The sequence below is a fragment of the Metarhizium robertsii genome (genome assembly GCF_000187425.2).
Source record: "Metarhizium robertsii ARSEF 23 chromosome Unknown MAA_Scf_3, whole genome shotgun sequence".
Lineage (NCBI taxonomy): Eukaryota > Fungi > Ascomycota > Sordariomycetes > Hypocreales > Clavicipitaceae > Metarhizium > Metarhizium robertsii.
The window spans coordinates 2,856,512-2,870,736 of record NW_011942171.1 but is presented as its reverse complement, the minus strand read 5'-3'; the positions used below and the strand labels follow the sequence as shown (position 1 = coordinate 2,870,736).

General features: G+C 50.4%; 3 protein-coding genes across 3 annotated transcripts; 2 read left to right on the top strand and 1 right to left on the bottom strand.

Annotated features, from left to right (window-relative positions):
• Positions 1 to 68: 68 nt before the first annotated feature.
• On the top strand, positions 69 to 8,681 carry MAA_03552 (ubiquitin carboxyl-terminal hydrolase; the record flags this gene model as incomplete). Its single annotated transcript, XM_007821550.1, has 10 exons — positions 69 to 918; positions 1,007 to 1,172; positions 1,347 to 4,050; positions 4,101 to 4,452; positions 4,508 to 5,058; positions 5,116 to 5,225; positions 5,290 to 5,498; positions 5,569 to 8,430; positions 8,486 to 8,542; positions 8,596 to 8,681. 10 exons carry the CDS (start codon positions 69 to 71, stop codon positions 8,679 to 8,681), a joined length of 7,947 nt encoding a protein of 2,648 aa, XP_007819741.1.
• Positions 8,682 to 11,144: 2,463 nt separating this feature from the next.
• Positions 11,145 to 12,745, top strand: MAA_03553 (uncharacterized protein; the record flags this gene model as incomplete). Its single annotated transcript, XM_007821551.1, has 2 exons — positions 11,145 to 11,740; positions 11,815 to 12,745. 2 exons carry the CDS (start codon positions 11,145 to 11,147, stop codon positions 12,743 to 12,745), a joined length of 1,527 nt encoding a protein of 508 aa, XP_007819742.1.
• A 185-nt stretch (positions 12,746 to 12,930) lies between these two features.
• MAA_03554 (stress activated map kinase interacting) lies at positions 12,931 to 14,088 on the bottom strand (the record flags this gene model as incomplete). The annotated part of the gene is made up of 1 exon (XM_007821552.1): positions 12,931 to 14,088. The coding sequence occupies one exon, from the start codon at positions 14,086 to 14,088 to the stop codon at positions 12,931 to 12,933; it is 1,158 nt and encodes a 385-aa protein (XP_007819743.1).
• Positions 14,089 to 14,225: the final 137 nt, after the last annotated feature.

Here is a 14,225-nt window from a genome sequence, read left to right as displayed (position 1 = left end):
CCGAAGCTGAGCATCCAAGCTGAGCGGCCGGCTCGAGCTGTCAGAACCTGATCGCTCGAGCACTCGACATGGATAACGACACGGACAGCCAGACGGATCAGCCCGCGAGTCCGACAGGGAATGTTGCCGCGACGGCCTCACCTAACGACCCGGACCATAGCCATGCCCCTTCACCTGATCCGCCATCTACTCGCCCAAATCCCTTTGATGACAGTGATCTTTCCGCCCGCAAGAGGCGTCGAACTTCGGGCTCTGCGTCACCCCCACCATCAGCATCAGCATCAGCATCAGTATCCGCATCCGCATCCGCATCCGCAAGCCCGGGCGCATCGACATCTGGGAAAATATCCACAGACGATAAGTCGGCCGTCAAGAGATCCAGCACCAGTACAATGATCATGGGCCAACAGTCTAAAAATACAGGGACGCCTTCTGCAGAAAAAATTGAACTTCCATGTACTCCAAGAACACCAACAGACAGCGCAAAAAGCAGTAGCCCAACACCGCTATCCTCCAGCAAGGTTACCATCAATCTGAGAAAAGTCGCCGACCCTGCTACTGACTCCGCAGAAACTTTTCTGCCGTCATTGAGTAACGACGAGGCTCTCCCGGTTATCTCAAACGTCACCGGCGATGGCCAACAAAAGATGACTGTGGAGGAGTCGCAGCGCGCCAGGTCTGGAGAGGAAACTGCCCAAATGTCGGATTCCGCAAGCCCACCAGTTGAACTAATCGCTATCTCTGACGATGAAAACGAAGAAAGCGACGATGAAATGGCCTTTTCCGTTGACGAAAAGGCTACTGGAATTCTGAGTCGCGAGCTGGTGCCTCTTGACCCTACTCCGCAATTTCCTTATATCCAACGCAATGAAGAGCCATCCCTGCCGCTCCTTCGATTTATTCATCACTTCAAAGCTGGTATGGACATTTTTTATATTCTTTTCTCTCTCTTTTTTACGCCAAACGCCCATTGTCATACCAGTGGTTGGTACTAAGACCTTTACAGATTCCCCTATTAATCCTGAAGCTCTTATATTACTACAAGCTTGGATCCAAGATTATCTGAAGTTTGCCAGAAATGCCGAGAAGTCGACGGTGCTGGACTCTCGGCAAGCAAATAAAAGGTTCTGGTTAATGTTCCCTGAGGCAATGCTACAGTTGTTACTAAGAAGGTATGTGTCTGGCCATCTCCTCTCGCAACCCCTTCCCCCTTCGGGCTCTTCCCATTTCATTTCATTTCATTTGTCCTAGATGTTACTCCCTTTTCAGCCTGGATAAACTCACAAAGCGAAAAAAAGCGACTGTGCATAGGCGTGACTGATGTTCTTAACTAATGATTTACAAAGTTCCGAACTTGTCAGGTCATCGGAGCTGCGCAGTACCATAATCGGGGTCTATTCTACATTTGCCTGTTTAACGGCCCGCATGGTTGCTCTGGACATTCTGGTGCTTCAAGAAATGCAGTCGACCATCGGAGTGACCAATCAGGAGCCTCCCGACCTATACTCCGCAAAGTACCTCCAACAGCTTCATGACATAATAGTCACCGATGTGTCCTCAACAAATGCCGGCGAAGAGAGATCCCTTGGCTCGGAATGGGTTCAAAATGAAGTCGGGTCGTTCCTACTTACTAAATTGCAATCGAGCCAAGGTGGCAGCGTGTCTGCCTTCGCGCATTTGGCAGCTGCCTTGACAGCCCTTGTCCCAAAGTTTCCAAGACTGTTGGAACATTTGGCAGCCATCGCAAAGATTCTAAGCAGTTGTTTGCGAGAATCCGTACGAACACTCGTCACAGGGGGCGACCGAATCGCACAAGCACAGAGCCAATTGGAGATAGGGACCACTATTTGGGACAACATCTCGACTTGTTTGGAAAAGGTAATTGAGAAACACGTTACTCAATTAGGTGTTGAAACAGCTACAAGTCTAATACAAGCTTTGACGGATGTTTTGAAGTGGACGCTGCGTGGAGAACACAGCTCAGCATTCGACACTGCGCGCCAACACCTGCAAAAATATCCCGACCTACCTTATGTTAATGGATTTGAAGCGGTTGCATGGCAATGGAGGCTCGGCATTTTGGACCGTTTAATTCGTTCTAGTCAAATGCAGCTTCGTGTTATGGCCATTACAAGGCTGTGCAACGACCTCGTATCAGTATGGAAAAGCACCATAGACGCCGGTGATGAAAGCAGCAACAGATTTCTGGCATTTATTGGGGAGTGTTTACTGGAGACTCGGTTGATCGATTATATATTGGGTCCGAATTGTCATCCTGAGATTATTGTCGAGAGCTCGAATGTGTTAGGGTTTCTGATCGTTACCAAGCTCTACAAACAGCACCACACCGATCGTCTATGGCAGAGTCTCATGCTCTGTCAAGATCCTCGCATTACAGAGGCCTTAACACGTATGGTAATAAGTATAACCAACCTGTTCGACTACGATGGTTTGCTAGGCTGGTGTCAAAAGTTCCAAACAATGCCACTTGAAGCGTTCTCGCCGGCAATACGCACTCTTTGGGACAATGTCATGAATGACCTGATATCGAAATGTCAATCAGAGCGTCAAACACCGTCATTCGAGCCCTTAGACCTCTGCTTGAGACTATTAAGGGAAGCCTCAGTTTGCACGGCGGGATCGCGAGTAGCCGATCCCGATTTACAAATGGTTGCCATACAAAAATTGAGAGAACTTTTGAGCACCGCACGACCCGATGATCTGGACATTTTGTACCTGAGCTGTCTAGATGACATAGCCAAGAAGTCGCCTACAGCACTGGGAAGTTTGTGGTGCTTGTCCATGTCCATGCGGGGAAACATCCCGAACGAAGTCGAGAACCTTACAAAGAATCACGACCTTGCGAGGCTTCTTGTAGAGGAACTAGCTCATGCAGTCCATGCAGGGCAACAGGCGGGTGCGTTTGCCGTGATATCCGGCGCGCCCAACGGACCTAGAAGGGATCTAATCGCCAGCATTATCCAATTTCAGCCGGCAGCTTTGAATAACGGGCTAGGCGCCATATTGTTGGATATCATTGTGGGTCCGAAATCACCCTGTCTCGATGACCGAAAAGCTGGCTGGTATGTCATCACAAACGTGATGAGAAAGGTATCAATGAAGAACGCGTTTTTGCAAGCTTGCTTCTCCAGATACCTGCCTGGCCTTCCAGCTTCTTGTTTCTCAGATGGCATGCTTGATTTCGTTCGAGAACGAGTCTTGTGTCTGGCCGTGGATGGCAGTAACTTTGCCTTGGATGACGCAGAGGCGCTCTCGCACAGTGGTATCGAGCAGCTGTGGCGGATCATTCTAGAAGCCGAAGACCCCCTCTTGGTGTCTCGGGCTATCTCCACGCTGGCAGTCGATCTATACTTGGAAAGTAATGCTATCAAGTCATATTCGGTCTGTCGGTCGAGGAAGGTGCACATATCGCTGGTCAATCGATGCTTAAACCAGATGAAACATGCCGCTAAGAAGCTTAACGGATCCACCGAGTCTGTCATCGGGGATGACGATGAATCAATGGTGATTGTTGCAACCACTGAGGAGATCCAGCTACAAGAGCGTGTTTTCAGACGCTCTCTCCAGTTGATGAGGTTCTTTCTGGAGAAATACCAGGTGCACGGCCGGTTTTCCGTTGCGGACTTCAGACCGTTGATGTTGGCGACGGTAGAAGAGATACAAGGCGAGTCAGCATGTTTACAGTATCAAGCCTTTGACAACTTGAACCGCTCCGACATTAAGCCTTTAAGCATTGGCCTTGGGAACTCCATTGCTTCCCTTTTAACTTGTCTAAAAAACTCGACCGGATTTGACAATTACCGCATATATTATCGCGGACAGCCGCTCCTTCCCAAAGAACATCAAACTACGAAATCTTTAGAAGAGCTTGGCATACGTGATGGATTCATTCTGGTCAAACAGGAAGAAGGTAGTGCATCACTTGCAGGATATATACGCCCTGGTTCATCGCCACTAGAGATTGAAATTCTGTGCCACTTTCAAGATTTGTGGGAATATTTGAGCATGAGAGAGAAATTGGCTGAAGAAGTGAGTGCTTATAGGCTGGTGAGCAGTACAAGCGAAACTAACTCGTGCAGGTTTACGACTTTCTTGTGAAGCTTCCGGCGGATGGCCACTTCATGCTGCAGTTTGAATCGGATCAGCATGATCATTCGAAAGTATTCCTCAAAGGGCAAGCGTTTCAGACACTATATGGCCTCCATGCCCTAATTGACTATATTGAGGCTGCTCAGCATTCTGCATTCACAACGAGTCACGATGAAGATTCCGTGGGGGCCACGCTGACATCCTACCAAAAGGCCCTCGTGAGGGGCTTGCGACTGATTGTCAAGGCTATAGGTGATCCCGAGACGCTAGATGAAATGCCGGCTGTCCAGCAGCTACGAATTGGAGCTGCAATTCTGCAAGTTTTCGTGAAGCTGTTCACAGGTCAGGGCTGATATCCCCTCGTTTTGGTGCATTGTGATGCTGACTGTTTATCCAGAAGCTACCAGGTACAAAACGTTATTGGAGCTTGGCGATGACGTGCTGCCACATCCTACTCGCCTCGTAGACATCCTAACCAAGGTGGAAGGCGACACAGGTGACACGAGCTTAGCATTGATAGAAAGTGCATGCACAGCAGTCTTACGCGTGGGCTCTGTGAACCAGGAATTTTGGAACACAGTCGTAACATCCACCACTTTTCTAGACATTATGAAGAACTTTCTGTTGAAAGATACTCGAAAGGCGGTGAGACAAACGATTGTTGAACTCATCGAGGATATCACGGGCCCACAAACTCAGCTCTTAACACCTGAAAGCGGCCACTCTGTTTACGGCAACCAGGAAACCAGACCCGTTTTGCTTTCCATCTGTACCGCTCTGATCGAGGGCCTGCCACTTTGCCTCATCCATCAGTCTCAGCCTGAGGAGTATTTCAGAGCACTGCTTCATCTGGTCGCTCGTGCATCCACGATGACTTCTCAAGCGTTGGATATTGACCTTCTCGCAGCAGTGGCACGGGACCTCTTGTTAAAGCATACCTGCATAGAAGTAAGAAAAAAGTGGTGTCATTGCTAGCTATCTTCAGGAGCTAACATACATTGATAGACAATCGATCGACCGGATGTAGCAGACCCAATCGCAGCTGGTCTTGTGGCAGTGCTGCACATTTGTGTTCAGAATAGTCAAAGTCTCAGCACGTCTAAGAACTTTGATGAGTAAGCTTGAATCGCCTTCACCGTTACTTCTACTAAAGCTACGAAGACTTACTAAATGGAGTAGAAACACAATATCTCGGTTATTTTGGCGCCATCTCTTCCCAAGGAAACGACGTGGTGACAAGGACTGCGTTCCTCAAGTGATTCTCAACTCGAGCACGCGGAGGAAGCTCTACGATATAGTTTTCCGCTGCGTAAGATGCGATATAAATTCTTTCGTTCACATGCTTAATACGTTGAACGGTCTTGTGCCATTTTACGTGGAAGAGCCTGGTAGGTTTTTAAGAAATTCCACCAGAATCCCCATATGACACGCAACTGACTGCATGTCTGTTTTGTGCAGATGACCCTTATCTCTACGATCTTCCGTATCAATTTGATCGGTCTAGAGCAATCCGAGCCCCGTGTGGATATGTTGGACTGCGAAACCTCTCCAACACCTGCTATCTAAATTCGCTCCTCACTCAGCTGTTCATGAACACCCAATTTCGAAGGTTCATCATGTCTGTCGCTGTGCAAGACCCACAAGCATCACAGCAGCTACTCTTCTATACCCAGAAGCTATTTGGTTATATGCAGGAGAGCTACCAACGGTTTGTGGACCCATTTGATGTGGTGACCTCGATAAGGACGTATGATGATACCCCCATTGATATTCATAATCAGATGGATGTTGACGAGTTTTACAACTTACTTTTTGATCGATGGGAAGGGCAGCTGCTCAACAAGGATGATAAGAAACAATTGCGTTCATTTTTTGGGGGCCAGTTGGTCCAGCAGGTGAAATCCAAGGAATGCCAACATATCTCGGAGCGTCTCGAGCCATTCTCGGCTATTCAATGCGACATCAAAGGCAAAGCCACGCTTGAAGAAAGTCTCCAAGCTTATGTGGACGGCGAGGTGATGGAAGGTGAAAACAAGTACAAGTGTTCGACATGCGACCGTCATGTTGATGCAGTGAAGCGAGCGTGCTTGAAAGACGTGCCGGATCACCTCATATTCCACCTCAAGCGTTTTGATTTCAACTTGCGAACCTTGCAAAGGAGGAAAATTAACGACTACTTCACGTTCCCCCAGACTTTGGACCTTGCCCCATACACAGTCGAGTATCTTAACGCCGAGAAGGGTGCAACTCGGAGCGACATTTTCGAATTAGTTGGAATCCTCGTCCATTCGGGAACAGCTGAATCCGGACACTACTATTCCTACATCCGAGAGAGAGGAGCTTTTGGTCGATCAAGTTGGGTTGAATTTAATGACGACTCTGTACTTCCATGGGATCCATCCCTGATGGAAAGCGCAACATTTGGTGGCCCAGACCCTCAGTCGTCCCTCCACGACATGAATGGTATCATTTATGACAAGACTTACAGCGCCTATATGCTTTTCTATCAGCGTGCATCATCTCTATATCATGATTCACTATCTGGCAATGCGACGATCAACGGCCGTCCACCATCTGTTGAGGTCCCGGTTCCATTGAAGGAGCATATTCTGAATGAGAATAAGGTGCTGCTTCGCCGACAATGCCTCTTTGATCCGGGCCACAGTGTCTTTGTGCAGCAATGTTTCGGCCACTCCATTTATCTCGGAGAAAGTCAGGCGGCCAAGTCTCGCGCGTCAAAGAATGATGTTGAAAATGACGAGTTGGGAAGGCATGCCGGTTCTGATCTAGATACTTCGACCCACACCTTGCAGAACTTGGCCATGGAAGTGTCTCTGTCTCATTTCGATCAAGTGGTTTCCAGAACCAAGGACTCCATCCTGATGGAATCTTTTGCTTCAATGTTGAAATCTGCCGTTACAAAGTGCTACGATTGCGCACTTGCATTTTACAACTACTTCCATGTGCGCCATGGGGCTTTTCGCTCGTTGGTCCAGCGAAACCCGGATCCAGATATCAGAAGCTTTACTGGTAAGACGCTTGTACTTGCGGCCTCCAAGATTCGAAGCGGTCTTCCGCGACTTTACCATTGCCCAGTCCCAACAAGAACCGACTCCAGCCCAGCTAGTATGGATAGCGAGGATGACTGGGACGATTCAGAGCCGCCACCGTCAGTATTACAAGGAATCATGAGCATCTTTAACCACCTTTGGAGATTCTTTTATGTACATATAAGGTCCTGGGACGAATATTTCGGCACGGTGCTCGCCTTTGCCAGACTTGGAGAACTTGAGGTTGGCCATCTCTTGGCAGACAATTACTTGCTCAAACTACTCCATATTATTAACGCGGATCCGTCAATGGAGTTGCAGCCCAATTATCAGCGCATGGTTAATAACCTAATGCGGCGCTTCAACTCTAAGCCGGCATCCTACACTGCGATTCTGGCACTCATTGACTACCTCATGGCACAGCTGGAACCTAAGTTGAGTGCAGATGTGATTGTGGACGAGGCAGAGGATCGACGCAATGCACGAAAGCCCTTCCCATGGACATCGGAGGAAGTCCAGGCTGTTCACAACCACCCTGATAGCCCTGCGACTAGTTTTTTCACGGAAAAACTCTTGGAGACGGATCAGGCACCAGAGCCGACAAACAGCATTATTGGACGATTGGTCGAGAGCGGAGAAGAATTGGATCTCAGGGTATTCAACACTCTCCGGAAGAAAATCCAAGGGGAGACGACAACGCAGCCAATGGACTCGTCCATCAGGGCAGCTGGGCGGTATGCTGAATGCAGTGAATCGCTGGAGAGAGTGCATATCCTCATTAGGCATATTTGCGCACAAGCACGCAGTCTCCAACACAATGAGGGATCTACGTTCTTGGGTTTTGTGGACTTGATGCTGCGCTCTTGCCGACCCAACGAGAGTCTGGCTCTTACACGTAGAAGCTACATTATTCAGGCGATCCCTATGTGGGCACCGTATCTGCTAGTGTACGGCGACGAGCACACAAGGGGCGTAACAGAGCGGCTCATCAACGATAGGCTCTTTTCGCCCGTAGGACTCAACGTACTTGATGGGCAGGACGACAATGCTGCTCTAGAGCCAGAGACTTTAGAGCACGTTATCCGACAGCTCGGAATCAAGTGCCTAATGTACCTCCGAGACGTCCATGTAAGGGGAAGAATACAGCTTGAGCGCAATGCAGCAGGCAACATTCTACGTGTCATTGGTTACTGCGTTCCATTCTACGAGGGAAGCGACGAAATGAATGACTATGCAGACGACAGCGCCGAGTTTCGGGCCATTCAAGGGGGTATGCGAAGCACCAAAATACTAGATCAAGAGATGATGTGCTGACTGTGATTTAGAAATAACAAGCCCCCTGCAAAGATTGCTTGTGGACGAAATTGAGGATGATGGGTCTGGTATGTTATGTTTGGTTGTACGGCAGTTTGGAGACACGACTAACGAGGAACAGAGTGGGATGGCTCATGTGGCTCATCGGAATTCATGGATGCCAACATAGGCGCGTTGGCACAGACAGGACATCATCTACATGACTAAGGCCATGCGCAGGTCCGTGGCCGACAGCAAAGTGCACGGCGCTTGAGGGATACTAATCTCGATACAAAAATTTGCTTTGCTCTCCCGACTGTCTTTCTTTCTTTATTCTTACTTTTGCTTTTTTTTTTCGGGGCGTCTCTTCATCTTTCCACTGCCAGCATTCACGATACAAAAGGACAAATGATATTATGAAAGACTTAGATCAACGCAACTGGAGCAGGCTGTCAGCACGAGCAGCCTGTGTTTGATGCACATAGCAGCGGTGTCTCGGCGTATGGAAGGAAGCAGCTTTTTATTTCGGTTGACGACGATTTGCGGGGCTGTTTACGAGCGACGGCCCCGTGGTTTGGACTTGCAGCAATGATGTGCGTGATATGGTCGACAGGTCAGAATTTGGAGTAGGCGGATAGCAGTGGTAGAGATAGCAATGAATGACAAGGCGCGTAGGAGTCGAGGTGTTTCTTTCTCCCTTTGAGTTGTGTTTAACTTGGCATGAATAACTGATGCGGTAAATGCATGGGAGCTGAAGGCCGAAATCAGGCTTCATTAAATAAAGGGGGGTGATGAAGTCCAAAAAGAAATACGCACAGAGGGTGAGAATAGCATCAGGCGGTGTTGGCAAAACGGGACAGGCTAACAGGCTGTAACAGTCGACTGGTCATACGACGGTGCTCTCGAGAATGGAAGATAAAGGTCGCATGGTAGGGCCGCAGGCAAGCTGAATTTTCTTCTGGTGATGAATCATGCGGTTTCGGGGACCTCTTTATTGCTTGCTACCTCTGCACTATTTATGGAGCACTGTCGGCAGCGTTGGCCAACGCGTCGGGGAACGAACGAGGGAAGTGAGCGAGAGGCTACAACGATGTTGGTTGGGTTCGACATCAAGTCGAGGCTGTCGAGGTGCTACTATTATTATCGTGCGTCGCCCCTGTTCCCCGGGCAGTCGGACCGTTGACGGGAGGAGCTGGACAGGGCAGAGAAGTGCCGGGCGCTAGGCGAGATCTCATCTGTTGTACTCCGTACTTGGGTAGTACTGGTGATATGTGCCAGGATGACGATGCATGGCCTTGTTGACACGTGGGCGCATGACTTGAGTGGTTTGTTTATATTGACATAGATGCAAAGGGTGGATGGTTGTTCGAGCTGCCTGTGAAGCACCGGGGGCACGGCCACGACTCGAGAAAGGCGTCCGACTGCCAACAAGTGAGTATTTACTCAGAGTCCAGAATCAGCCATTGATCCTGTCATGTTGTACGTGGTGGAATACCGTCATGCCATGATCAGCGGCGTTTCGTCCCGTCCTCCAAACCAAGCCTTGAGTCTCGACTGCCACGTTTCCATTTTTTCTTCTTCTTTTCTTCTATTTTTACCGGGCTTGCCGCTCCCTTACAAAATGCACTCATTCCCGACGAATGCAGGGCCAGGGGTGCCAAGACGCGTGAGCAATCCAGAAAATCTGCAGAGCTGCAAGGTTGATTGATAGACGGGCTTTACGCGATCCTCAGCGCGTGGGGGGCGGGGCGGTGGGAAATCTGGCAGGGGCAGTAAAGCCAATCACAGGCGGGGAAGTAGCTCCCCGCGCTGCCGAAAATACCAAAATAGCACATAGCCGCCGACGACGACGTCCGCGGGCGAGAATGATTGGCTCCACGGATCGGGCCTGCATTCCTTCCTGCGTTGCATCCATTTGCTACTGCATTGACGGTTGCGTATTGCATATGTGCATGCATCATGAGGGCTCTCGTCACAGGCACCACAGGCACCACCCGGCATGGTGGGTGAATTGGCAATACAATGTATCATGGCAGCGTCGTGACGGGGAAGACGCCATGTCTGTTTTCGATGCAAGATCAACCAGACGCTCGCCCGTCGGCGGCAATTGATGGTTGCATAGACGCCACCCATGTTCTTGGTGACCACATGGCATGCCTGGACCCTGGTCCTACGAAGCTGAAGATTGTCAGGGAGTGTTCCCGATGACCTGTTTCATGTTTCAAAGGGTTTCGAGTTTCAGAACCGCTGGAATTGCCGTGGTGCGCCTCGTGGTTGGCGATTGGGTGCGGCTGTCGTCACCGAGGTAATTTGGACGCACGCAACCACGCTATTCCCCATGATTCATGATGCCCATGGTTATATATTCCGCATACCCACTTGTTTGCAATCCAGTTCGGCGCAGTTGGGGGAGCTCATGATAATTTGTGTTCACTCTTTTGGGCCGTTCGCATCGTTTTGCCATCTGGGAGTGTCTGGTTGTCTTGGTGAGACGCGGAATGCTGAATGTTGCTGTGGATGCTCGATGCTCCTCGTGAGCGAGTGTTGATCATCCAAAGTTCCTTTTTACTACCAGTCTTTAAACCCGTCACCGCTTCATTATCTTTGACCACTTTCCCTGTACTATTCGCCATCCTCTTTCTCCCCCCCTTCTTCTTCCTTTAAGGAGCAATCATTGACATCGTCAACACCATGGCGTTAAAGGAGCAAATTTCTTCGCCCCTCGAGGCTGGGCCATCCGTCCTTGATGCTCGCCGTCTTCCTCATCACTTGACTCCCGCTCTCGAATATGCCTCGTCTCGACTTGCCAAAAAGTCTCTCCATCTTACCCTTGTCGTCGTCCGAAGTGACTACCAACTACCAAGAGTGATTCCTCCGCTGGCATCACCCGGCCTGTCTACTCCAAGCACACCAGCCTCTCCGCCCGCAAGCAAGTTCAGCTTTTCTACCAGTCCTGTCACCGCCTTGAAGCAGCTTGTTCGGACGGCGTCACGACAGAACTCGGAACCAGCACAGTCCGTCGGCCCCAAGAGTGCTGTGTCGTCACCGGCCACAACAACCCTGGACTCTCCTGTTCCGAGATCTCGATGGCCTCTCTCGCCTTCAACGCCTTTATCTCCGCCTCCCATGACTCCGTGTACACCGTCGTCTGTTGCCACGGATTACACTGGTCCTATGACACCGGGGGGTTGTGGGATGCGCTTTATCCATGCATCGAATTTAAGTGCCAAGGATCAAAGAATCCAGCGGGCTGTGTTTACTAAGACAGCACGAAAGTTTAGCTTGGGGTAAGCTCCTGTAACAATATAAAAAGGGCCAAGTGCTATCGAAACCCACGCTGATGTGTAAAAAAAAAAAAAAGGTCATCCCTCTCGCCGGCCGTCGATCCCTCAACTTGCGGCCTGACCGCCCAGCTCATCACCGACTCTCTCATCCAAAACGAAATCCTCTTCTCTTCCGACGGCCTCACCCTCCTCTCACTCGAGCGACTGTACAGCCTCAAGAGCGCTCTGTCGAGTTATTCCAAAACCAAGGCCCACTTTCGTCTCGAAGACGCAGTCGACGAACTCCGTCGGTATATCCTGGCCAACAACGGCGAAAAAGCAACCAAATCAGATCTATTACGCTCATACGACTGGCTGAGTGTGAGCCCGACCGCCTTGTCGGACCTGGATAAAATGTACAGAACGGCCTACGGCGGACCAGACGAGGTAGGCGCCATATCTGGAATTGGACCCCCGCCACCCACGATCCTCCCACCTTCTACATCCGAGCCAGTGATTCGCTCTGACGAAGACGGAGACGAAGACGACGGGTTCCTCACTGAGTATGACGACGACCCCGATCTGAGTCCTACGCAGATTGGACTCGCAGTGACCACGTTTGAAATGAGAAAGCCCCCTACGCCCAAGGGTCCGATTTTGAAGATTCAGACCAATTTCAGGGCGAAGCCTGTGCTAAGGAGCAAACCCGATTGCAAGGAGGAGGATGCAAAGAAGGAAAAAATTGAAGATTCTGACAAGAAAAACAAGGCGCAAGATGAGGAAGACGGCGGCGATATGACAGCACGACCTCTTGAGACGGCGCCGCAAGGACGCACACTGTGGGCGGCGTCGATAGACAATGTCCTGAGCGCGGGTGTGACGAGTCCCGTTGGAGATTCTGCGTGTCCTGTACCAATGACTCCGAATGGATATGATGATATATCGCCCATAACAAGGGGAGAATGGGGATTCCTGATGGTCAACAATACGTTTCGCGGGGGCCGAACCGTCGCAGTAGAAACGTGTTGACGATGAGGGCGACACTTTACGAAATTATGCCTTCTTGTATGCTAGAGCATTCTTGTTTCCGTTTTTGAGTATGGCAGGCTAAGCATTGGGGAAGCGAGGATACAATGTAAACCCGAGCCGTGCAAATTGCACACCCAAAAGAATATGTTGCATGTAGGATTCGACGGTATCATTATATATCGACTCTACCAGCCGTACTTGCTGCTCGTCGCCTTCTTGTTGCTTTTGGCGGTTGCAAAGCTATCCTCCAATGCCTCCCGTTGATTCTGCACATTCTGCACCAATTGCTTGAGGGAATGTTTGCCACCGCCCTGTATGGAGCGAACGGCCCTGTGAGCCTGCTGGTCGCCTGCTGCGCGGACACTCTCGTTGTACTGGTACTCCTTGTCCATGTTGAAATTGACCACTTTCTTGACTGCGAAGCCACTCCCGTCACGACCAAAGAGCTCTCTCCTCGCTGCTGCGGAGAGATTTAGATCATCGGCAACGGTGTCTAGGGACTCGGGGTTGCTGGATGAGTTGGTGGTAGCGGTTTGATACTGTGTCGAGTCTGCGTACATGGTGGCAACCTGTGCGTCTGGTTGATATGCGGGTTCAAAGAGAGGTTCGTAGGTGCCGGCTGAGAAGGATGGTGTAGGGTCTGATGGTTCTTCGGTGTGAACAGAAAATAGGGAAATTCTTTTCCTTGGTGCTTCCGCCGGAGCAGCTGAAGCTGTTGCTGCCCCGTTTGCGTCTGGTTGAGTTGATGGTGTTTGTGGTGTCGCATTTGGGATGGAATTTGATTTATTCTTCATCTTCTTCTTGGTGTTGATGCCTACTGATAATGGCCGGAACATGAGTGGTTTCCCGACCAGCTTCACCTCCTCGGCTGGTTTCTGGCCTTCTGGTATACTCGGCGCGACATCTTGTTTCTTGGGCGGTGGTAGCTTCATCCCCTCCGACGGCACAGACAATGCATCGTTCGCCGCATCCGACATATCCTCGTCAGCATCGCGACTGAAGCCCGGTGCTGCGCTCGTCTTCAGGTTGATGCCCGGCCTTGGTGGCGCGCTGGCGGACGGTTTAGATATGGGCTTCCCTGCATTTTTGGGCGGTGGTAGGAGCGAGTTGAGTCCGGAAAAGAGCCCTCCTCCTGTCGTCCGGGCACGTTTCGTTGGTGGCTCGTCCGACTTGCTGGAGCTGGTGGTCTCTGGCAAACTGACCAAGATTTTGCCTGGATTGGAACGGTCGACCACTTTCTGGAAGGGCTTTTTCGACGTGCCCTGCGATGGCTTTGGCGCGGCCCTGGGAGGAGCTTCCGCCTCGGAGCCTGAATCGGATTCGGAGTAGTCGACGAGGCCCATGATGCGTGGAGAAATGTTTCACGGGAGACTTTTAGCCTAGATGTTTGATGGAGGAGAAGATGCGGCCCAAATGTCTGAATGTGGTTTAGCTGGAAGGAAGCTGCTGTGGTGGGGCACATGTAGGTACCGAGGTAGGT